The sequence below is a fragment of the Rattus norvegicus genome, chromosome 3 (genome assembly GCF_021556685.1).
Source record: "Rattus norvegicus strain SHRSP/BbbUtx chromosome 3, alternate assembly SHRSP_T2T, whole genome shotgun sequence".
Taxonomy (NCBI): Eukaryota; Metazoa; Chordata; class Mammalia; order Rodentia; family Muridae; genus Rattus; species Rattus norvegicus.
This window is the reverse complement of record NC_141536.1, coordinates 168,929,070-168,953,734: the sequence shown is the minus strand read 5'-3', so window position 1 is coordinate 168,953,734 and position 24,665 is coordinate 168,929,070. Positions and strand designations below refer to the sequence as shown.

At 51.9% G+C, this 24,665-nt stretch overlaps 1 protein-coding gene and 1 long non-coding RNA gene across 2 annotated transcripts in view; one reads left to right on the top strand and one right to left on the bottom strand.

The window, feature by feature from the left end:
* Col20a1 (collagen type XX alpha 1 chain) overlaps positions 1-24,665 on the bottom strand; it is a 32,853-nt gene that overhangs the window by 2,395 nt on the left and 5,793 nt on the right. The window contains 29 exon segments of the mRNA NM_001427704.1: positions 368-439; positions 1,344-1,397; positions 1,813-1,866; positions 1,965-2,018; positions 2,090-2,185; positions 5,924-5,977; positions 7,274-7,360; positions 8,024-8,101; positions 8,172-8,330; positions 8,596-8,705; positions 8,993-9,135; positions 12,262-12,400; positions 13,582-13,620; positions 14,617-14,746; positions 14,903-15,051; positions 15,459-15,591; positions 15,747-15,889; positions 16,103-16,232; positions 17,081-17,217; positions 17,638-17,761; positions 17,847-17,992; positions 18,981-19,110; positions 19,517-19,686; positions 19,904-20,056; positions 20,792-20,956; positions 21,282-21,401; positions 21,872-22,030; positions 23,191-23,346; positions 23,587-23,730. Coding sequence (NP_001414633.1) covers positions 368-439; positions 1,344-1,397; positions 1,813-1,866; positions 1,965-2,018; positions 2,090-2,185; positions 5,924-5,977; positions 7,274-7,360; positions 8,024-8,101; positions 8,172-8,330; positions 8,596-8,705; positions 8,993-9,135; positions 12,262-12,400; positions 13,582-13,620; positions 14,617-14,746; positions 14,903-15,051; positions 15,459-15,591; positions 15,747-15,889; positions 16,103-16,232; positions 17,081-17,217; positions 17,638-17,761; positions 17,847-17,992; positions 18,981-19,110; positions 19,517-19,686; positions 19,904-20,056; positions 20,792-20,956; positions 21,282-21,401; positions 21,872-22,030; positions 23,191-23,346; positions 23,587-23,730 — 3,428 coding nt within the window.
* Positions 1,975-2,938, top strand: LOC147995873 (uncharacterized). The gene is made up of 2 exons (XR_015684907.1): positions 1,975-2,212; positions 2,428-2,938. It is a non-coding gene; the product is annotated as an uncharacterized LOC147995873 (long non-coding RNA).

The following is a 24,665-nucleotide window of genomic DNA, read 5'->3' as shown; positions in this document are numbered from 1 at the left end:
AGCATGGGCAGAGCTCCCAACCAGCTGAAACACTGTCTAGAGAACAGACCCTCCCTTGGCCCAGAGACAGGCTGAGCCAAGAAAGTCACATCATCCTGCTTCTCCCTCCGCTGTGCCCATGCTACGGAGTCCACTCCAGGGGTCTGAACTGCTGACACCCTATTCCTCTTTACTGAAGGTAACGGTGACCTTCCAGGGAGCTGGATTCCCATAAGTCAGCTGCAGCCTCCTTCCAATTCTGTGCCCCATGGAAGCCACAGGAAGCTCTGAACAGGCAGCTCTTCAATCAGGGAAGCCCTGATCCTGAGCCTGTACATTCCCTGTTGCTTGGCTGCCTTGCTGGAGGTGTGTGTGAGGGGGTACTTACTGTGGGACCCACAGCTCCTGGGGGCCCTTGCTCTCCACTGGTACCGCTGGCCCCTGCCAAGCCCTGGAATCCCTGCAAAAAAATGCAGATATCAGAGTTTGAGCCCCAAGGAGTCTATTCCCCTGCCCTGGTTTGATATCTATAGTCTCATTGCTCAGCAAGGTTAATTCTAGCTGCTTGCAGGCCTTGCCCTCCTCCCTAGCAAGTTCCAAGTCCTGTTCCCAAACCAGTGTCTATAGAAGACCATTAATCTTCATCCAGCACCCAGGGAAGACCCTCCCAGACCCTCTCCCAGCACCCAGGACAAATTCTTATCCATGTTCAATACTCAGTACAGGCATGATACCCCTCGCTCTGCATCCAGGGTAGACTATCCGCCCCTCGCTCTGCATCCAGGGTAGACTATCCGCCCCTCACCCAGCACTGAAATGCTCCCTGCTAGGCTCTGGGTGCTCTGGCAGAAACAGTGGAATTCCCCCAGACCCAGACCATGTCCTTGCAGCATATCCTGGTGATTCTCAGCTACTGGCCTGGAGCACCCTCTCAAAGGTTCACTGGGTACAGAGCTCACAGTGAAGACCCTCTGGGATTGAGGGAAAAAAGTCTTCTCAAGGTGAGCAAACCCTGGGCTTCCTGCAGGTCACAGGCTGCCTTTGATGTCCCAGCTGCTTAGAGTCCGACAGCTGGTCTAGGTACCCTAGAGGCCAGTCAAGAGCCCTGGCATCTGTAGAGTAAGGGTGCCGGTGTGATTGGTCCTCCTTTCCGTAGGAACCTGTTCCAGGAGCAAGGGCCTTTTCTGGGGTAGGGTAGGGAGGCTTCAGTGTACAGACATTCGGATGCCCAGCAGAGCCCTGTGGAAGGCTGCAGGAGGAACAATTCCCTCCTCCACAGTGGTCTGGCAGGTGATGTTCAGTGCCTTTCTCCCAAACGATCTGCCCAGTTCCAGGAAGCCTTGGGGATTCTGGTCAGAGCCTACCCTGGGGCCAGGTGGTCCAGGCAGCCCAGCAGGTCCCTCCAGTCCTCTCATTCCCTGATGAGCAGAGGAGGGAAATTGAGATGGGAGCTTATATCAGCCCATACTTTCTACAGTGACCACCCCAACATCCCAACAGACTCTCCTCATTGGCATTCTCTTCTACCAACTTGATGCCATTAGGATCCACCCCAAGAAGGTGACCTACCCTGGTAAGGTGAGATGTGGAGCTTGCCCCAGCTCTGATTAGAGTAGCTGCCTCCCTTCACCCCACCTCGGGGTGACAGCATTTACCCTCAGTGTGGGCTGAGAGAGCTTTTGTCCTAAGCCAGGCTTTAGGGAGTAAGATAGATGAAGCCTCGGGTGGAGAAGGAAGCCTCTCTACTTCCTCAATCCTTGTAGCTTCTGTCTCCAAGACTCTACCTGGGCCCTCTCTCTCCCACTCATCACCCACTGGGCCTGGAGCCAATACCTTTGGTCCTTGTAGGCCAGTTTTCCCAGGGATGCCTTGCTGGCCAGAGAGGCCCTGTGAGGGAACAGAGATAGCCCGCCAGGCAGAGCCAATGTCATAGGCAAAGGAGGGTCCTGCCTATGTCCTCACCCTGCCCCAGCCCTGCACATTACCTGCAAGCCCGGGAGGCCGTGATCCCCCTTCTCTCCTTTGGCTCCTGGTGGCCCCTGGAGGGGAAGATGGACTGAGAGGTGGGGAAGAAGGACAAGAGAGAACACCTGTATAGAGCGGTACCTACCATGGGTCCCTGGACTGCACGGCCCTGGGTCCCTGGTGACCCCTGCTGACCTCCAGGGCCTTCGGGTCCTGTTTGTCCAGGTGGGCCAGGCTCTCCCTGAAGACACAAGGAGGGATTGAGAAGGTACACCCTCTGTCCCTTCATAGTCATCCCCTGCCCTCGGCACTCTGTCTGACACCTTATGCCTACCCTGATGGATCCCAATGGGACCTTATCTGCAGGGAATAATCAGCCCCTGGCCACATATCCAGAGCCATGAATGAGCCAAAATGGATCCAGGATTTGAGGCTAATTCCTCCACCCAATCCCAGTTCCCCTTTTCTGCTCTGATTCCAAAGGGCCTCGGAGAGGAAATGTGCAAAGAAATCACCAGGAGGAATCTGTGGGCTGATACACGGGGAAGAAAGCGGTAGCCCCTTAAGCTCTGAAACCCCAAACACCGACCTCAGTTCTCACAAGCTCTAAGGATGGATGGCACCAGATGTTTAAACTGAGATTAGGGGGGGAAACTTCCACACTTTTTTTTTTTGATTTAGCAAATCAGTGCTCCAAACAACGATATAACAAACTGCTCAGTCTTATTAATGCACAGCTATAAATAAAATACTAGCATGCAGAACACCACCACGTACGAGACAGTGACGAGGACCATCGCCAGGCTGGCTTCCTAATGACGCAAGAGTACTTAGCATGTGGGGGAACCAGCAAATTTAACAGCAAGTTGCTTCAGGAAGAAAACTGCCTGGTCATGTCCATAATCACTGAACAAATAATACATTCATTTAATGTCCGTTTGGTTTGTTTTTCAAATTTCAAGTAAATTAAGATTAAAGGAATCTTGTTATCACATGAAGATGAGTATCTGGTTAAGTGCCTAAATCAGCTGTGCATCTGATGAATTACTCTGAAGCCAAAGGGAAGAAAGATAAGGCATCTGTAACATCACACGGCACCGTTCGACAGAGCTCTAACTATTCACCAACACCACTAGGCAAAAAATAAATAAATAAATAAATAAATAAATAAATAAATAAATAAATAAATAAATAAATAAAAAGAAGCCAGAGTTATAAATGTTGGGCAGGAGAAGGGAAAGCAACTGTGCACATGATCTGATGTAAACCTGCAAAATGCAGAAATAAAATAATCACAAGTGGGGTTGGGGATTTAGCTCAGTGGTAGAGCGCTTGCCTAGGAAGCGCAAGGCCCTGGGTTCGGTCCCCAGCTCCAAAAAAAAAAAAGAACCAAAAAAAAAAATAATCACAAGTAAGAGAAATAAGAAAGCTGGGTACCACCTCTTTCTGAGTACGGCTATCACCTAAACTTGATCCCAATAAAAACACCAACTGTGTTTCCCAGTCTAAATGGACAAGTGAGTCCTACAGTCCAAAGTGAACACACAAGGGGAACCAGACTGGGCTGGGCTGGCGAGATTGCTCAGTGGGGAGCTGCATTTACTGCACTAGCCTGGGGACTAGTTCAATCCCTGGAACTCACACAAAGGTTGACAAGAGAATAGAGTAGTCCTCTGATGTGCACCCTCGTACATACACACAACCTGCTGTGGGTTGAGTCTGCCCGTGTTGAAGATGTAGGTCTACTGTCATTCATGATGCTTGGAACTGCCCAGTGGACAGGCACTGTTTGGCTAGGCTGGGCTCAGAGCCCAGTAGACAAGCCCATGGGGAGGGTAAAGTGCGTTTGGAGTTACAGCTAGGTGAAGGTGGTACTGACTAGGAGGGCTGAATCCACAGGAGATGGACTAGAGTTTGGGTTTTCAAGGATTGGAGATGGCTTTTCCCACCTCACACCAGCGAGCTGGAGATGAACCAACGTGTACAGGCCTGAAAGGCCCAGAAGTCCCAGAGAAGCCAGAGGACGCCCACTTTATATTCTCAGGCTAGGAGAAGCCTTTTTGTTTTTAACATGTTTGTTTAGTGTTTATGGGCACACGTGGAGGTCAGAGGATGACTAGAGAGTGTCAGGACTGTCCTTTGGTTGTGTGGGTCCTGAGACACATTCATGTGGTCAGGTCTGGTGGCAAACAACGTCACCTGCTGCTGTCTTTCCCACCTTGGGAGGCTTTTAAAATAGACTACGAAACTTGAAACCCAGAAGAAACGGAGCAATGATGTAGACTAGTCAAAAAAAAAATATTACCTTTAAAATCTATATTGAAGCCAGTCACAAATAAGGTTAGAGGGCATGAAACTAATAGCAAGGAAGTCACAAGTCACTTCAGCAGCCCAGATGACCCCAAACTAAACTCATAGTAGGGAGCCGGAGGACACACTTCTGACAAGAAAATCTGGAAGCTTCTGGTAGACTTCCAGGCTAGTGTAGCGAATTCTGGGCTAGTATAGGCCACAGTGAGACCCTCTCCTAAACAAACCAACCAAAGGAAAAAAACAATCCATAGTTATGCCCATTTTCCCCCACCAGACTGCCTTATATCAGCCAGTTATCCAGGAGTGGTCTGGAGCTTAGCTGGCTCACCCTGGGAGAGCTCAGCTGGCTCACCCTGGGAGAGTAGGAGAGCAGGTGCACATTGTTGAGCTTCCGAGGGGCACAGCTGGCACTGTGCATAAAAGGACACAGGACTCCAGCCCTGAGGACACTGGAACTCCTGCAGAATGTGCCAAGGCAGGGGCAAGCACAGCAGTGTTTTTAGAGGGGGCTGAGCACGTCACCCATGGAAGGCTGCCTACTATACACATGTCCACAGTACAAAGACCTCAGCCAGCTCTGCCCAAAGTCCTTCCCAAGAGACACTGCGCCAGGGTTAGGGCGGGACAGGGTGAGGGGGTGCAGTTGTGCAGACCCTCTGGAGGGCCAAGAGGGAGGTGAGGGTCAAGCCCAGGAGGAACATAACCCAGAAGCCGCCACCCCTTGCACATCTCGTACTCTGTACGTGTGGGCTTGTGGCCTACCCATCTAGAACCAGGCAAGGATGGCACCTTGTGGGCCACTGCCGGGATGGTACTGCTACCAAAGTACCCTGCCTTCAGCCTCACACTCCTCAGACTAAGACCCTCATCCCAACACACTCACGGACCTCCTAGAGCCAGACCCTGCTCTAGGTAATGAGATCGTCTCCCACCCTCAGCCGGAAAGAAATCATCCGGCAGCAGACTGCCAGCCGTTCAGCTGTTTTATCTGTCAGACTACAGCGAAAGCGCTGTCCTTTCCGAGTCAGATGGTGTTTGCTAAGAACGGCACAGTCCCTGATGAAGGTTAGAGTGGAGCAAACACAAACGTTAACACTCCCGGCGTCGGCCCGATTTTGTCTGCGCGGCACGCATCCTAAACCCGTGGTTATCTCTGCTGCTTTAAGACTAGGCAGTGCTCCCCAGATTCAAACGGAGGGGCAAAACGCTGCCTATATTTGTCTCTGACTAATCCCTTATAAACTCAATCTATTCATCAAGATTAACTTTAATGAATCATTTTTGGGGGTGGGGCCTGTTGGAGCCACCCCAGTTGGTACAGATATTAATTTTACATCTCCAAAAAAAAAAAAAAAAAGCATCCGTACTCTGACATACCCAGAGTATGGACACACCCACTGGCCCTCCCAAGCCTCAGTTTCCCCACCTGTGCCATGTGGGTGGTCCTGCCCATGTGAGTGGGTGAAGAGCAAATATTCAGTGAACACCAGGTTCAGGGCCAGGTGTCCAGCAGTGACAGGGGACCACAAAAGGATCCCTGATTGCCCTGGGATGACAGATCCCTGCTTTTCTACAGTGGGGAGCCCTTCCCTGTGCTCTGAATGTACGAGGTCCTTCCACTGCAGGCCAGATCAGGCACATGGTTCCTGTACTCCACCAGACCTACCTTGGGTCCTGGGTGTCCCTGCTGTCCTGGAGTGCCATTCCTTCCAGGGAGGCCCTGTAAAAATATAGACAGGACTGAGTATCAGCTCCATCATAATCCTCAGTCACTGTAGTGTCTATTTCTGGTTGTCAACCTGACTAAATCTGGAACGAACTATAATCCAGAAATGGAAGGCTCACTTTCGATCCTGATCTTGAGGCTGGGAGATACAAGTTTCTGACCTGGATCTTGGTATGGAGATCTTGAAGCAAAGTGGCTATGAATCCTAGGAGCTTAAGGCAAAGAGATCTGAGTTCAAGGTCACCTGGGACGAAGCATGTCCCAGACCTAGCATCTGGGACACACCTTCTGCTAGAGACTTACATAAGGACATTGGAAGAAGGAAGAGTCTCTTTTTGCCTGCCTGCCTACCTGCCTGCTTCATGGGATGGAGCCACTGCTAGATCCTTGAACTTCCATTCACAGCCACTGCTGATCATTGTTGGGGAGTCAGACTACAGACTGTAAGTCATCAACCAGTTCTCTTACTATATAGAGACTACCCATAAGTTCTGTGACTGAAGAGAACCCTGACTAAGACAGTCACACTCAAGCTCCCTCTGATCATCAGCTCCTCCAGCCAAGGATGCCTATTTGTGTTGCTGGGAGGAACAGGACCCTCAAAGGTTGAAGATGTCTTTACTGCCCTCCTCATCACTGCTGAGCATCCAATGGAGTGAAGCAGATTTGAAATCACACCCTGGGCCTATGTACAATGATGCCTGTGGACCACCAAGTGTAGAGTAAGTGCTCTCGACACCTGTCCTGTGACCACTGACTCTGGAAGCATTGCCATTCTACAAAACTGGCCCAGGAGTCTTGGGCTTGCAGAGAGAGGGGACCAGAAGAGGTGTGAACATCCTCTAAGGAGGCCATGGCCTGCCCAAGGTAGAGGGCTCATAGTACTGGCCAACTCCTTTCCAGTCATTTTCCACAGCTGTCTGCCAGGCTGTGGCTTGTAGTTTGCCACATGATAGCCCACCAGCCACCACCAGTGCTGTCCTGGAGACCAGCTGGACCTGGACTCATTCTGTCAGAGAAAGGCCAACATCTGCCCGCAGATGGAGGGTACATCTAAGAGAGAAAAATCTCAGCCACTATGCAGAGGGACTGGCTACACTGGGATGGCAGGTCTGATACTCATGGAGGAAACCTAAGGAAGCCTGTCCTCTGTGTAGCACATCTGTGGGGGGCTGCTGGTGGGTCTGGTTTCCTGAAGGCTGAGGTGAGGGGCATAGATAGACCACTCCACCTCCACCAATGGCAGCATAAGTCGCTGGTGACCCCTAGAGAAGGAGATGTCGGACTCACTGGAGGGCCTTGGGGCCCTGGTGGCCCAGGGGTCTCAGATGAGTAGGTACAGGCTAAAGGGAAGGCCGGGCATGTCTCTCCATCCCTCTGGAAGAAAAGAGATCATTTGCTTAGTGAACCACTAACTGGATCTCATCTGATTTAAGACTCGGCATGGCCAAAGGACACCTGACTCCAGGAGACCTCTGGGGTCATCACCAGAGGTAGGGTAGGTCGGAGTGAGGGCTGCCAGGACCTGTGTATGCAGCAGGCTCAGGTGCCCTTCCTAGACACTCACATGAACCCCATGGCATGATGGTATCTCCTTTTTCTCACTCTTCTTCCAGGCTCCTAGCATGTCCGCTCAGTATGGGATCCCAGTGGACTAGTGAGGAAAGCTCCCAAGTCCCCAGCAGGCCTAGCAGGGTCCCACAGCCTCCCTGAATGAGCCTCCACCTGGGCCTATAGAGAAGCTGCTCTCTAGGGCTGACCAGGGACTTCTACCTGACACATAGGTGTCACTGATGGAAATTGGATGTTCCAGTACATGGTAGCTATAATAACAACAGATGACGTTGCTTGGCCTTCCCCCAAAGCCTGTGGGACTTTCCTATCAGACCCCTGGATACCTCATTCAGAAAGCCTGCTTTCGTCTCTCTCAGCATAGTGGATCAGGACAGGCCATCTACCCCGGACTCTGTGTTACAGAGCCTTAGTGGCACTCCCACGGGGCCAAGGGACAGTGTCTAGGGCCTTTTTGCCACCACCTACCAATGCAGGAAGCTCGCAGCACCTGTCCTTGTCCGCCCACGTATCGCTGCACATGATCTGCAACATCTGGAGCTGGAACTGAGAAGTAGGGAAGGTCAGGACCTATAGGCAGAGCCCACCCATCCAATGAGACAAGGCCCAGACTCACTGTGGCTGAGCTGCTCCGTGGCCCTCTGGCCTTGGCTAGCCTCCCTAGTGTGATGAAACCAGCTGTGGGTGGGCTGCCAGCATCCCCAATGGGCCGCTCAGCCACCTTCCGACAGTCCACGTAAAGTCTGATCTTAGAGTGGCCTACAGCTATATGTACCTGCAGAAACCATAGTAAGTCTCCCATCCCAGATCACATCAAAACAGATTAAGAGGACCAATGCAAAGACTCCTGTGAGTCTGACCCCACTCTGGAACCTATTGGGGCCTTAGCTTCCCAGAGAAAGCTGCTGCAGGAGCCTCCCAAAAAGAAGAGTTTGCTCTCTGACCCAAATTAAGGATGGACAATCAGAACAAGGTAGAGGAGACAACCACATGCAGGGAGGTATAGGCCAGAGGGTCGGGGCTCAGGCAGTTCCCAGGACCTTGTGGAAGCTTCCAAAGAAAATCTTCTTTGCATCCTGCAGGTCAAAGGTGATCTCCTGCAAGGCTGCTCTGGAATCATGGTTGAAGTAAGTCAGAGACTTTCTGCCAGCTGCCAGGGAGGATACGGAGCAGATGAGAATGGTTGGAAGAAGGCAGCAGTGACAGATCAAAGGCCCTACCCAAGGCCAAGCAGGGCCCCTCCACAGTGCAAAGCCATGGCGATAGCCAGGGTATCTGTTCTCACTGATGGTGGGCGTCCCTGCCCAGCTGCCTGGGGAGACCCACAACTTGGTCTGGGGCTTTGTCATCCTTGGACTCATGTTCCATGAGGTTAAGAAAGTAGGCAGCAGCCCCAACCCTCCCAACTGCCAAGGGCGATATGGGGTCCACAGTCACCATCCAGAAGAACCCCGAGGATAGGCTGGAAGTCTTCAGCCATCATCTGCCACAGTGCAAAGGCTTCCCGGGGTGTTTCAGGAAGTAGACGCACAAGGAAGACAATGGTGTGTTCTGGTGGCAGGGTTGCTGGGTGGACGTCACTGGAGAGACAAGGGTTGGAACAGACTTCAGGGGACTGAGCACAGGTCTTCTTGTCTCAATTCCTCCATAAAGAACATGGAAGTGTAACAAATCACCCCCACCCGCCCAAAACTGTCAATGTTTAACAAGAAGTGCCAATGCCCCTGGGCCAACAGACCCTCTGCTCCCTGAAGCCAGGCCAAGACTATAATGGAGGTCCCTGTGCAAGGGTTGCTCCCTTTGAGTACATGTGCTGTGGGGGAGTCTTCGCCCATGCCAATCCAGGCTAAGGGCAGAATAACAGCAAAAAAAAAAAAAAAATGGAGTCTCGAGTCACTAGTAAAATTATTGTTATCAGTCTGCACCTCACTATTTGCCTTTCATCTGCTCTCAGGATAAAAGTCAAGAGCTATAAAAACACCAGCTCAGCCGTGAGCCTTTATTTCTTTTTCTTTTCCTTGGGGGCAAGAACTCACTACAGAGCCTGGGCTGGCATTAGAGTCAGAGTGATCATTTCTCAGATTCCTGAGTTCTAGGATTTGAGGTGCCACCATGCACACAATAACTCTACAGATCTCCGCGTACAGTGACCATGATGATCATGTGATCCTTCCTAGGGCAGCTCTCTGTTTCACCACAGAAAGGATTCCTGCGCTCTCAGCAGCCAGAGTCTCCTTTTGCAGCAGCTGTCACGATGGGGGCCACTTGTGTTAAGTGGGCGCTCTGAGAAAATTAGTCATCTGTCTTGCCCTCTTTTGAAGCCCAGAAAGGCAAATGGATAGACAGAGGGCTACAGGAAAAGTCACTCATTTAGGAGAGGAACAAGGAAGGCACAAGGAACAAGGAGAGTGTAGGCAGCTTTGGTCAAGTTTTGTGGTAAGTGTAGAGACAGATACAGTGGGGGAGACAAGAGAGGCAGAAACAAGACCACCTCAACTGCCTGTACTCCAGGGGAGGTAGGTGGCTTTGCCTCATGAGTCCAGTCCCCTGACCAGTTGAACCACCAGACTAGATTTTGGACTTGAAGGATAGAACAGCCTGCTCTGTGACAGAACTTCCCCACCATCAATGAAGATGCATGTTGTAAAACATGGTCCTCCAAACAAAACAGCTGCTGTCTTCATCAGATCAGCTATGCCTTCTAACCAGAGGCCATGTAACCGGACCTACTCATTGTTGGTATCCCCCAGAGGAGGGGGTGGGATCACTGGAATCTTGCCTGAGATTCTGGCCACTCCCTCTACAGTCATTTGCATGCACTTCTGCCCTAACTGCATGTTGCCTTGGATCTCTAGGGTCTATAGTTTGGGAGAAATTAACTGAAGGGGAAATCCATTTATGTGGCTATGTGGTAGTCACCATTTGCACTGGGTAAAGGCTTCTGGTGGAGTTGCTTTAGGCTCCTGTAAGTAGCCTCTCACCCGTGCTCTGTGAGTGAGCCCAATTAATTCATTGATTCCTGTGGGGATTATAAGGGAGGGATGGATGTCATTTAGGTCTACCCAAGTTGGAAACTCTCACAACAGCACAAAAGTGGGGCAGAGTGGGAAGGAGGGACATCTGTAGCAAAGACAAGGAAGGAAAGAAGAGGCCAGTGAAGGGATCCAAGAGATAGTCATTAAGATGAGGGGCAGACATGTATGCCAAGCCTGACATGAGGACCAGGGATGCATGAGGACTGTGAGGCAAGGTCAAGCACAATGTACATGTGCCAATGGCCATGCCTGCCTCAAAGGACACTTCTCACAGGAAAGTGTGCAAGTAGGTCATATAGATGGAAAAGTTCTCGATATCACTGTCAGTCAGGAAAACAAAGCCTGTTGAGCATTGGTGGAGAGAGAGCCTTGCACAGGGTTGGGAGGGTAAATTAGTACAGGCACTATGGGAAACAGAATGGAGGATCCTCAACAAAACAAAAATAAGAACCACTAGATGATGCTGCAAGTCCATGCCTGGGTACAAAGGAAATGAAATCGGACTTTGTGGTCACTGTACTCCATTCACTGGAGGCAAGAAATGGAGTCATCCAGCGTGACCATTAAATTCTGAGTGAGAAATGAAGCTAGGCTCTGAGGATGGGGAGGGATGCATGCACCTCGGGATAGGAACAGTAGGGGATACTGAATGGGAAAAGCCACTGAAATGTTAAGTTCGGAGAACGAAGGGCATAAAGAACTGAAGTGTGGGTTCATTGAGGATGGCCACAGATAGTCGCCAGCCATGCCATTCATAAGACGGGAGGAGAAGACTTTGCTTTCACAGTAATACAATGAAATAAATGTTGGAAGGGTAGTTATGCTCACCTGTATCTAATCACTGAGTTATGCATCTGTAGAGAAATGAGCACACAGGAAGGGCTCCCCCAAGCCTCTCTCTTGCTTGACCAGGAAGCTTCTGCATGCACCAGCCTGAAATTTCTAGCTGTTCTCATGGAGGGGCATAAGCAGGAATGAGATTCCCCAGCTTGCTGCCTGCACCTGGGCCCCAAATTGCTTCGAGCCATGCCCAGTCTACTTGTGGTCTCCTTTCCTGCTCATGGGAGCACATGATAGTGGCGTGAAGGTCAACGCTTTTGCCTCTTTGAGGTTTATTTATATTTTTGTTACATGCCCAGGCCTCAGTACTTTCAGGTTTGGGAAGTGACCCTGTTCTCAGTCATACCGTGTACACCAAAGTTCAGACTGAAAACGTGGGACAAGCAGATACGGGTGCCTACTAGATACTGTGGGCTCTGTGGGTCTTCCCATGGCTCCTTGGAAAGCACCCACGTCTTACAAACCTAGGATGGTGATAGCTTTGCCAGTCAGGACACAGGGACTATACACAACTCTGAGAGAGAACAGTACCGTGGCTTCTATGCAGAATTTTGTGAATGTGAATGATCTCTGGGCCACATAGGAAAAAGAGCCATGAGTGGCTTCAAGTCATGCTGGGCACAGAACCTAATTCCACACGCAAGACTTTATTAATCTGTCAAATGAGACTTTCTGGAGCACACGGAGCTGGCGCCAGTCTGTGGCCTACTGACATGGTATCAGTTCTGGGGCAAGGTCACGGCCACTCTGTGACAGGCCCCATACCAGCTCTTCCCACCCAAGTTTGCACAGCCCCCTCTCGTTCCCCCATCTCCCTCAGCCCCCTCACACCTGACCCGCCGCATCAGTTGAGCATCCTTGAAGAGAGTGAAGGTTGGGGCCACACCGAAGGCTGAGGGCTCCATAGCCACCCCTCGAATAGAGGCATACTCCTTTGCCACAAGGCCAAAGGCCATCATCAGGTCATACCCTGGTGGAACAGAGAATGGTGACTAGGAACAATCAGGGGAGAGGGAGGAAGTGGGGCCAAAGATTCCACTTGGAGAGGGGTGGCAGGCTATTAGAAGAAAGGGCCTGAGAAGACGACCTTGAGTTGGGGGCACCAGGACAGTAAGAGGCTGGAGCAGGGTCCTGAAGGTGGCCATGGGACCAGCACTGCCTTGCTCTCCAAAGAAGATCTAGCCCCTTTCTAGCCAAGCTGACATCTACCCCAGGCCAAACCGTTCCCCTTCCTCAATCCCAGTTCTGACACCAGGGAAATTGCTCACCCAAATATTCCAACTTGGAAAGGCAGATACGGGCACAGTGGAGACCCTGCCACACACCTGCCACACTCTGCCCCAACCCAGCTCCAAGTCTGTTCTCTTTAAGACAGACCTTGCTGAGTTCCCCTCTGACCAGCACAGAAGCCTCAGGCAACCCCCTTTGCTCTCTGTAGCCTGAGGACCCCAGCTATAGGCTGAGGCTGGCTTATGAGCCATGGGGGTGATCAGTGTCATGGTGGGTTCCTCTAAGTGCCAGCTCCTTATACAGCATTAATTGGCACAAGTGAGAGAGTGAAATCACATATGTATCTGGTGCTTAACTGTGTACCATCAGGTGTAGGGGCTCAGCCCTTCTGAGGCCTATTTCAAGGAAGTAGCCACGTCTACCCATCCCTGCCAGCTTCAGGGCAATGGCAGCCCCAGGCAGGCTCTCTCACTGGACGCAGGTGACGTATAGCTTTCATACTGCAAAGCCTATCTACCTACCCTGAATTCTTGAGGCACTCCACTGCTGGGCAGAATTCCCTGTTGTGCCTCATGCTAAGCACTCTCCACCCTCTTGCATAGCACTCATGAGGACTTCAGGCTTTGCATTCCTTACCCCGGGTGCCTGGCAACAGGGCCTGAATGTGCCTAGACAGCTCTGCCTCTGCCCTGCATGTGCGGATGCTAACTTTGCTAACTTTGGAACCCTCCATTCCCCCACGGTGAAGCAGGAATAAAGCTTCCCCGTCAGCCTTGTGGGTCATCTGAGAAGGTGCGGGCCTTGACCGGCACCCTGTAGTTGATCCTGGATCCTGGATGCCCTATGACCCTGCCCCAACCTCGGAAGAGTCAAGAAATTCAGAGCAAGCAAACAACAGAGCACAGCTGGTCTCAGACCTACCTGAGAGAGAACTGTCCGGGTGCAGGGCTGGGCAGGCTGCTGAGAGGATATGGAAGGTCCGGTGAGTCACAGCAAAGCTAGCCCGACTACCAGAAGGACCACTTCATGGGCAATGTCGGGCCTCTGGTGAGCACAGGTGGACCTAGGCTCAAGTAGGCGTCTGCTCTACCTGCCCCCCTTCGTTACACCAACCCTGTTGTCTCCATTCCTCACTGTCATCCTGGGTCACACTGAGCAAGCGGATGCCACTGCTTACCCTGCACACCTCAGGCCAAAACCCAAGGTTCCACTGGGGACTCTGCCTAAAGACATTATGGGCTCCAAATGACTCCCAGGCACCAGATGGTAGGGTCAGGGAGATGACTGGAAACAGCATAGGCCTTGAGGTGGCGGTACAGGCTGATCCTGTGGCCAGTACAAGGCAGATGACGTCACAGTCAGGGCTCCAGGCATGGTGGCATCCACTGAGCAGTGAGGGACTAACTGTGATAAGCGTTTGGATTATAAGTGGATGACCCCGAAGGGGGCACTACGGCTGAGGTAGTGGGCTTCACAGCCTCTGAAGGTCCTATGCTCTGAGCAGCTGTGTCTCCCAGCTGAGCTTGGCCTTGTGGGTTGGAGGACACCAGGCCACCAGAGACCTACCTGCTCATGTCCTGTGGCATCAAGGGCAGGTCTCTTCTTGGCAGAACTCTCCATATTTTCTAGGCATCCCACAGTTACTCTAATCCAGCTTTTTCTATTTGCTTTGGGTACCCCGCTGTCCACAGCCTCTACCTTCTATGTTGTGCCTGGGACCTCACTGGCTCTGGTGCCTCACTGGCTATGAGGTCTCAGTGGCTTCTGAGGTCTCACCAGCTCTGGGGTGCCACTGTTTCTGGGGCCTCACTGGCTATGAGGTCTCACTGAATCTAGTATCTAGCCTACTCTGGGGTCTGACCAGTTTTGAACTCTGACTAGGTCTAGCATCTAGCTGGACCGAGTCTGGCTTGGGCTTGGTATTTAGAAAGAGCTACGGCATTGGTGTCCACTAACCTGTGCGGTATGTGGCAGACACTGCCATGCTCTCCCCTGCTCCATAGACAGCTGAGACCAGGACCCTGTACTTGGCGGCAGACATCAGATCACGAAGTACAACATGGCTCCTGGTGCCTGGTACAGAGATCTGTGGGAGGAGGAGGAGGAGGCCTCTGAGCCTCTCCTCTTAGACCTCCTTCTCCTTTCGAAGCTGTATTCCCTCTGCCTATCTTTCCCTCCACAAAGAAGCTGCTACCCTCGGTAGATAGATAAAAACCAGCACCTAAATCCCTGGGTGGCTCACCGATTTCTCTGGTCCAGAGCCTGAGGCCAGTGTGTAGTTGAGCCGGTAATGGAGGACATGGCCACTTGGTGGTGCCCAGCTGACCTGCAGGCTGTTGGGGGTCTCCGAGGACAAGGCCAGGCTGGATGGGGGGCTCCTGTTTGCTGCAGCTATCCAGGCACAGGCAATATGGAATTCAATGCTTTCCAGACTGGAGGTACCCACAGCCAGAAGGCCAGCTAGCCAGGTGGCCTTGCACCATGTCTTAGGCCCCTGACCTGCCTGACTCTACACAATGCCCCTGCTGAGTTCCCCAATACTCCTAGGAGGTCTTGCATAGAAGCTGTGTCACCCAGCTGGGGAATTTGGACTTAGCCACCCCAAGATCTGTTCCCCTTGTGGGCTCAGATACAATGGTCCAGCCCAATGGTCCAGTCCTCAGGGACTCAGGTAGCCTGCTTGACTTGAGTCTGAGAATATGATGTCCTGAGAGTATATGTGGACCAAGGAAGGCCTGAGTCCCCTCTGTCCTGCTCCTGTCCCAAGACTGTCTGAATGTAGGTGATAGACCACCTACAGGGGGTGTAGCGGAGGGACACGGGGTCGCTGCGAGTGCCGTCCCTATAGTAGGCAAGGATGGTGATCTCATATTCCACATGCTTCATCAGACCAGGCAAGATGGCTGTGCCAAGGGTCCCTGGGACAGAGATCTGGAGAAAGGAGAGTACAGGGGTCACAGGCTATTAACAGACAAATAGACTCAGGATACAAGACTGGGATGGGCACAGAGCCTAAGCCTCACTTGCCCTTGGGATCTAGGGCCATAGTAATTTCTCTGAAAGGTCACCTGACCCCGAGTCCTTACCTCATGGGCCTTCCCCTCTCCCAAGGGCATCCACTTGATCTGATAAACAAGTACACCAGACAAGGCAGTGGCCAACCATGACAGCTTTACTGTATCTCCCGGGAGCTCCGTCACCGACAACTGGCTAGGGCTAGGCGCTTTCTCTGGAAGACAAGGTGTATAAATGGAGTATAGATACTGACCTTAGCTGTTGCTTTTAGACAAGGGTCAGCTACATGCAGGAATGTCCCTGACCCTTGTCAGACACTTGTCCCCACCTGACCTAGTACAGCCAGAACAGACACCCAACATAGGCCCTTTAGCAGGACATAAGGACACAGTCCGGCTGTACCCCAGCCTTGACTTCATAGACTCACGTGTGGTCACATGGCCAGTCAGCACGGAGGAACCACCCCTGAGGTAAAAACAGGTGACTCGGATGGTGTACACGGTAGAGGAAGAAAGTGGGCCCAGAGTAGCTGAGGTAACGTTCCCAGGAACCTGAATCTGTGGGAGGGATGTAGGCAGACCTATCAGGAACCTGAGCTCAGAGTGGGAACCCAAGCTCTGGACCTATAGCCAGGGCTAGCCTGTGACTCCCAAAATGGGAAAATTGCAATCAGCCATGGATCCCCAGCCTGGTCCAGGAGTAGAGACTCCTGTCTCACCTTTTAATCCCACAAAACATTCTGCCTATAAATCAGGTGTGACCAAAGCCTCAGTATGAAATCACTATGCATGTGTGTGTGCTCATGCACATGTATGTGTGCACATGTGTATGTATGTGTACCCATATACATGTGTGTGCCCATGTACATGTGTGTGTGCACATGAGCATGCATGTGTGCACAAGTACATGTATGTGTGCCCATGTACATGTGTGTGCACATGTGCATGCATGTGTGCACAAGTACATGTATGTGTGCCCATGTACATGTGTGTGCACATGCATGCATGTGTGCACATGTACATGTGTGTGCATGCATGTGTGCACATGCACATGTATGTGTGCTCATGCACATGTATGTGTGCTCATGCACATGTATATGAGCACATGCACATGTATGTGTGCTCGTGCACAGTATGTGTCTGTGTCTTTGCTTCAGGTCTTCCCCCAATTCCTGCCAGACAGAGCCCTTGGAGAGCTAGGATGCCACTGACACTGCCTTGCACCATCCCAAAGGCTATGGATAAGGAGCTTAAACAGATAAGGACTAAGGCATAAGCAAGCAGGAAGAAGAATATGTGGGTGAGAACCTAAGGATGCTAGGCTCCCCATGCCTGTGTGGATGCTGATCTACCTAGGATTCTGGATCCTCCAGGAAGCCCTTGAAACTTTGGGCTCCCACTCTTACCTGCCCAGAGTGGCTGCCATCGCTAGAGACGTAGCTGACCTTGACCAGGCGCACAGGCCTCTGGGCTTCCCAGGACACACAGGTTGAGTTGTAGCGCACATCTGAGAAACTCAGGTGTCTTAGGGGCCCCGGGACAGCTGCAAGACACAACAAGGCCTCAGGAGCTGCCACCCCTACCCTTGCGACTGAGGAAAGGGTAGGAAGCACTGGGCCTGAGGGCATATGGGTCATCTAGAGTTATCTGTGATCTCCTACCCTAGAGCAAGCTAGAGAACAGAACAGAACAGAACAGAACAGGGTAACTGCTGTGTCAGAGATTCTCAACATGTGGGTCCCAAACCCTTTGGGAATCAAATGATCCTTTCATAGGGGTCACCTAAAATCATCCCAAATCATAGATACGCATTACAATTCCTAACAGTAGCAAAATCACAGTTATGGATTAGTGATGAGAATAATTTCGTGGTTGGGGGGGGTCACCACAATATGAGAACTGTATTAAAGGGTCACAGCATTAGTACGGTTGAGAACACTGGACCGTCTGAACCAATACTCACGGGTCCTGGCATGGATGTTCCGGGCCTCACTGGCCTCTGGTCCACGAAGGCTCTGCACTGAAACCTCATAGTCCTGGCCAGGCTCCAGATCGTCCAGCACTACCTCAGGCCGTCCTACATGTACCTGGCAGGGACACGGTGACACAGTAGTCTCTCTACACTGAGCCTCGCCATCTGCCCCACCCCGCCTCTCCCTCCCTGCCTCTCACCTCTCTCTTTTGTTCCTCCCCAGTGGAGGCAGCCAGCAAGTACTGTACCAAGTATTGAGTGGCCCCAGCAGAGGGCTGCCAGGTAAGGTGGAGAGTTCTGGGTGTCACCGCAGCTAGGGTCAGTGGCCCAGGTGGAGGCAGGGGTGCTGAGGAGGGGGTGATCATCGGGAGAATCTCAGGGGGATTGTGGCACATGCAGAACTCATATACGTGAGCAACAGAGCCCCTTTTCCAGTGACGAGGCTTTGAGTAGGTAGGGTTGTAAAGACAGCCAGGTAAGCGACCACCAATCAGAGTACAGGATTCTAGGTCACATGTGTCTCAAATGTCAGTGGGCTGTATTTTCGGCTAACAATTCTGGGGGAGCCAGGTCACCCCGCTGGCCTAAGGCAATTTGCTACAGACGTGGTAAGGGATGTAGTATCCAGGTTCACACACACAAACCCTCACATACTTCACGGAGGTGTCTCTATGAATGACCAGAAGAGGCAGATCAGAGGCAAAGAGCAGAGCCGAGGTTGTAAGGGCTGGGTGAAGCTGTCAGTGAAATGTGCAGTTTCCTTTGGGGAATGAATATGATCTTGGTGTAAACTTCTCTTTATATATTGTTCTTCCTACTTGTTTGTTTGTTCAGGTTTCTATCTTTTGAGAAATGGTTCCCTCTTTCTAACCCTGGTTGTCCTGGAACTGGCTGTGTAGACAAAGCTGGCCCTGAACTCACGGAGATTCACCTGCCCCTCTAATGCTGGGATTAAAGGTGTGTGCTACCACAACCGGCAAAGCCTTGAATACGCTAACAGATCTCCTCTGTAAGTGGGTGAGTGTGGGTGCATGAGCCCTATCTCAGTGGGGCTATTAACCAGAAATCATTGTAGGTCCAGCAGCAGGCTGAGAGCCAGTGGCCTCGACCATGTCCTGTCACCAGACAGGATGGGTGCCTTAGGACATCATAGCATCAGCAGTATTGAGCCCTGGTGTGATGCCACTGTGTTCAAAAGAGGACATGGGTCAGAGAGGCTTGATCCCAAGCCTCTTGTGGCTCGTGGGAATCCTTCAGACCTAGAGCTGTCTGTAGTCACGTATGCTGGTACTATATCCCCAAAGGGCAGGACTACACGAAGGTCACCTTTTTACCTGTGGTTGCCCGGCCTTGCAGACTCTTGCCAACCCCACTCTCGTAGACAGGAAGCACAGAGACCGAGTATTCTGTGTTGGAGGTCAGGTTTCCAAGCTCCATGGATGAGACAGGCCCCTCCACCACCACCTGAGCAGGAAAACCCCATCAACAGGGTGTAGACTTGGGAGACATGGTACTACCATCCTGGGAGGTTAGGTCCCCACGTGGAGCAACACCAGGCACCATGGAGGCAGGTGAGACTGTAAAACCATCCACTTATCTAGCAACATGTCATCAAAACCAGTCTGGTGTCTGCAGTCATGGCCCGGCACTCCACACTCTGACCTAGTCTGATGGGTACATCCATGTGTAGCTACCCATTCCCAGCACCACCCTGGATCTCTTCTCTCATGCAGACTTACTCATCTATAGGCCCTCCTTCTGCACAGCTCAGCGGAACCCACCTGAACCATGCTGGTTGAGTCCTGCCAGCTGCCCCAACTCCCAAGGATGGTCTTAGCAGAAGCTGAATCAGGGGATCCCCTCCTCTTACCTCCTTGGGGGCACCACCCCTAGAAGGCTGCCATACAATTAGATACTTGAGGGGTGGGTATAAGGCCGGAGTCCAAGACAGGTGGATACTGGATGAGGTGACGTGGGTCAGGGTCAGTCTGGTGGGCGTGGGGAGAGGGTCCAGGATCCGAGTACCCGCCGCTGGTTTGACTGTGAGGAAAGGTAATCAGGAACCAAGCAAGCACGTCCGCATACTCCCCCTGGTGGCCATATACAGGAGGGACAGGAAACTCCCCCTACCCCAACCCTTAACATATCCAAGGAGGAATCCCTCTGGTTTAGGCTACACTCCCTTCTGGGCCATGAAACTGCCCCAGTATAGCCTCAATCTTCCTGTTCCACCGTCACTGTGGTGCTGTATCCCTACCTGGGCCTCTGCCCTGAATTTTTTGGCAAATAAGACGGCTGAGCAGAGGGGCTAAGGTGGTCAGCTGAGGGAAGTCCAGCACGTTGTGGACAGTGATGTCCAGCGGCTGGGATGCCAGGAGCTTCAGCTCGGCCTCGTCGACATTCTTCACACCTGCTTTGGGGAAGTGTGCACCAACAAGCCACTCTGAGAACTCTCATTCTATTTACAGACAAGACCACAGGGGAGGGACCTAACAGAGTTCCCAGCGTGGGGGAGGGCACACACTGAAGACATATGTCCTAGATTCCACGGGGTCTCGGTGGAGCATAGGAATGGGGCAGGGGAGGCCAGTGTGCTTAGCCCTGGGAGCTCTGAGAAGTGGGCCAGGCTATGTGGATGCTGGTGTCAGATACCCACCCATAAGAGAGGGGGCTCCTGGGAGAGAGGAGATCCTAGAACACTCCCTACACTTAGAGTTTCCTTCCCATCAAACAGTGCAACCAATGTGGTCGACGTCCCAGAGACCACTCGGAACAGTCCTTGCTTGAGGAGCAAATGGGGCAGGGGAAGAGCTGTCAGGTACGACAGCAGGTGCCAGGCAGGGGACCAGTATGAGGGTCACTTGCATTGTGAGTCGGAGGGGGGCAGGAAGTTGGGGAGTGTCACAGCAGGGGAGGAGGCAGGGATAGATTTTGCAGATGCTGTTACAAGGGGTAGCCATGAACCTCTATGGAGCAGCACTCAACCTCTGGGCCCTATGGGTGTGGAAGTTGCAGGGCAGCAGTTATAATGGACCCAAGCTTTTTAGCAGAGATGGTAAAGCCAGAGTAAAGATGTGTCTGTGACCCAGAGCCCACCCCAGCCACAGCCATCCCAACCCGGGGCCCAGGCACTGTGTGGACTCACCCACAGTGAAGACATCAATGTCCTGGTCCTTAAGGACTCTGGCAGCTGTGCGCACATCATCCTGAGACTTGCCGTCTGTCACCAGAATCAACACTTTGGCTGCCTCTGGACGGACACCTGCTGCTGGCTTCAGGTTCTGCCCCAGCACATGGGTTAGGGCAAGGCCTTGGGAATATGAGGGACAAAGTGATGGACGGCCACTAGGACCTCCTCCTCAGACGCCCTCTCAACCACAGCTGATCCTGGCACTTGCTAAGTAGGACCGAGAAAGAAGCCGCCTCTGAACAATGCAGACCCTTGCTCTCAACAAGGTGCCCAAAGTTCCACGTGTTTGCCAAAGGTTGGGGTGGGTGGTGGTGGTTGATTTTGACCTGTAAAGTGTGCAGTGGGCTCAGCACCCACCCATCACACAAATGTTCATGGACGGACAGGGTAGAAAAGGGTTGGCAAGAGGCTTTAGAACAGCTAAACCTCAAGGCCCAGGACATACCTGTGAACGTGTTTCCTCCTTTGTAGTGGAGGTGGTGTACTGCTGCTAGCACTTGCTCCTTGGTGTGGAAGGAGTTCAGGTCCCACTCGGTCTGGGGGTCTCCACTGTACTGAGTCAGACCTAGGGGTGGACTTTGGTTGCTAGGTTGAGGTTTTAGGGGAAGGGGTCTTTCTTTTTTGCATCGCTGGGGGCAAGCATGCTAGGCAAGTGCTGTGCTACTGTATCCTCAATGCCAAGGCTCAGCTTTGAAAACCAGATCCACAGAATCCCCTGCTCTGAGTACGGCCTCTGGGAGTCCCACTCCCAGGAAATGACACATTTTCAGGGCCCAAGGCTTGCACAGAGATATCATCAGAGGGACTAATCGGAAGCTAGCCATTCCTGCAGACCATAACAACAGCCCTGACTCACAAAGTGAGTTATGGACCTGACCCAGCCAAGCAGGTTTCAGCCAGGTTTCTTAATCTTGAGAGGCTGAGGCAGTCACTATCCTTTCCTGAGAGTAGCACCCTTCTGCTGGCAAGAACTCAAGAAGTCCAATCCTCCCCACCCCCCACACACAAGGGCAGGGCAAAGGAGATGGTACCCACCTACTTGGACTTTATCTGGTCCTATTGCAAAGTGTGTGATGATGCTAGCCAGGAAGTCTTTCACCTGCTGAAAGTTGTTGTGGCCGATGCTCCAGGACCCATCCACCAGGAAGATTATGTCAGCAGGTGTTGGGGGTGTGCACTGGAACTGGGGGTCATCTGAGGCAGGTAGTAAGGAGTGAGAACACCTCAAGTATTGGAGAACTGACTGCAGCCCTCAAAATACCTTTCTGTGGGATCTTGGTGGGGGGGGACTTTGTGCCTTACCAGGCTTAGAAGAACCCTCATGTATCTGAGTTTGGAGTTTCAGTTCCTCTAAATCCCTTCACAGAAGGCTGATTACAGCCTCAGTTCTAGGGTTCACTTCTGCCATCTAAAGCCCCTGGCAGCACTGTCTGGACCTGACAATTTAGCCCCTGGGTTGAGCAGGCTTCAGTACCCACATTTCCAGGCCCAGATGCCCATAGGTAGTGTTACTTGGTGTGGCTGGGATTGTCAGCACCATAGACAGCCCAACCTGGGCAAATTGACAGGAAGATCAGACAGGGAGGGTAGCAATCAGAAACTTCTGTGGCCTCGGGACATTCCATCTCCCTAGAGTTCTTTGTAGATAAACTGCTCCTACCTGGGGCTCCTGATACTTTGACAAAGACGGCACCTGACAGGCCTCAAGGAATTTCTGAACACAGCCAGCTGATTCCTCTGTGGCTTCTTATCCTCACTCTAAAGGGGAGGCCCAGGCCTGCCTGTAAGACTCTCAGAGGAGGGCTAACAGTGTACCAGAAGACCTTATCCATAACAATAGAACAGGGTACAGGGCCTGGATGTGAGGGGGTAATACCCAAGTCTGAGGAGAGCAGCCTTCCCACGGCTCTGTGCTGCTGGAGCAGGGAGTATCCTGATGTGATGGGAGACAGATGAGGACATAGCCTCAATCCACCTGGCTCCACAGGACAGAGCTTACCTAGCTTCCCTTGCTTTCCCACAGAGACTGCGGTGTGGCTCTGCCTCTCCAGGTCTGGGGTTGGCTGGGCAGAGTCTTGTACTCCAAGGCCCTGCTTGAGTTTCCTCTGATCCTTACTGGCCACTCCTGGAGGCAGGGGGAGGAGTCACTGCTTGCTACTGTGTACATCCCAGACCAAAGCTAGGGCTCTGTACATGAGATTAGTGAGTCCAGGAACACATCAGGTAATCCTAAATTAAAGCTAGAACATGTGGTCAGATACAAACAAGAACTTCTGGCTATATGACAAGAGACACAGGAAGCTTCACGGGACTTCCCCTACCCCAGGATTTACTCTCACCCCACTCTGACCCACCGAGAATGGGAAGGTCCCTGCTTGAGGTGAAGGCAATGCTGGGCTCAGATGTTTTCTCAGAGTCTGGGTCCCTCAGAGGGAAGGAGGGAGGCTCCAGGGTGGCTCCTGCCAGCCTCCGGCTTCCTCTGCCCAAAGATTGGCTCTTTAGATCCTCAACTGCAGACAGAGGAGAGACTGTCAGGACACCAGCCCAGTATAGGAGCAGGGGCTTAGAGCTTAGGGGTTTGTGCACTTCCTGGAAGGCAAATCGACAGACTTGCTGTCTGCCTCATGGGAGATGAGCAGCAATGCCGGGAACAGGAAAAAAGACCCAAGCACTTCACAGGCAAAATGCTTCAGGGCACAAGCCAGAAGCCTTCCAACCAAATCCACCCATCTGGCTGCAGGAGGACTTACTTACAAACTCCCTTCGTGCTAGCAGGACAGGCCCAGAGTCAGTGAGCTCGAAGATCTGTAAGGTGTAGCTCTTGGAAGGGCTCAGGCCACCCACAGTGGCTTTGGGGGTCTTGGTGGTCAGTACCAGCTCCTGCTCCAAGTCCCCTGGGTGGGGGTAGAGTTGTTGAGGCTGCCAAATTTACTGTACATGTGAGTGCATACATGTGGGTTGGTGTGTATCCATGTTAACGTGTGTGTGCTGTACATGTTTGTGCATGTACCACTGCATATGTACTATGTGGAGTATGCATATGTGGATGTGAGTGGATGTTTGTGTGTGTTGTGCAAGTCTGCATACATACGTATACACGGAGCATATGTATACTCAGGTAGTATTCATGTATGTGTGTGCATGCGGATAGGTATATGTGCAGTGCATGTATGCTTTGCGTGCACATACACAAAATGCACGAGTGTATATGTGAGTTATATGTCCTTCATGCATGTATGCTATATAGGCATACATGTACATGAAGTGCATATGTGTGTGCATATGGATATGTGAATTACACATGGATTATGTAACAGTATAAGAAATCATCCAAACCAATCCCTGTTGAGGTCAGGGAAGAGAACAGGACGAATGTCAGATGGGAGCGCAAGATACGGGAAAGGGAATCTCTGGCAGCCAAAAGAGGTCTCTGCCAGAGAACCTGTCTTGTAGGAGAACGCCCACCTTTCCTTCTTTGGAACACTGTCATCTAAGATAGGGACAGATTCCAGCATTAAAAAAAAAAAATCACAGCCAGGCCTGGCAATACAATCCTTTAATTCTATTACTCTAGAGGCAGAGGCAGGCAGGTTTCTGTGAGTTCAAGGCTAGTCTTGTCAACAAAGCAACCTCCAGGCTGGCCAGGGATATATAGTGAAACCCTGTCTCAGAATCGAACAGAACGAAACCAGGTGATTCCAAAGGATCCCTGTTCTATTTGGGGGCGGGTGGGGTGGTGTCAGAAGAAGTGACCTTGTAGTGGATCTGGGAGAGATACCTAGACTTATGGATGTGCTCACAGAGCCTGTGTGTCTCGAACAATAGGGAA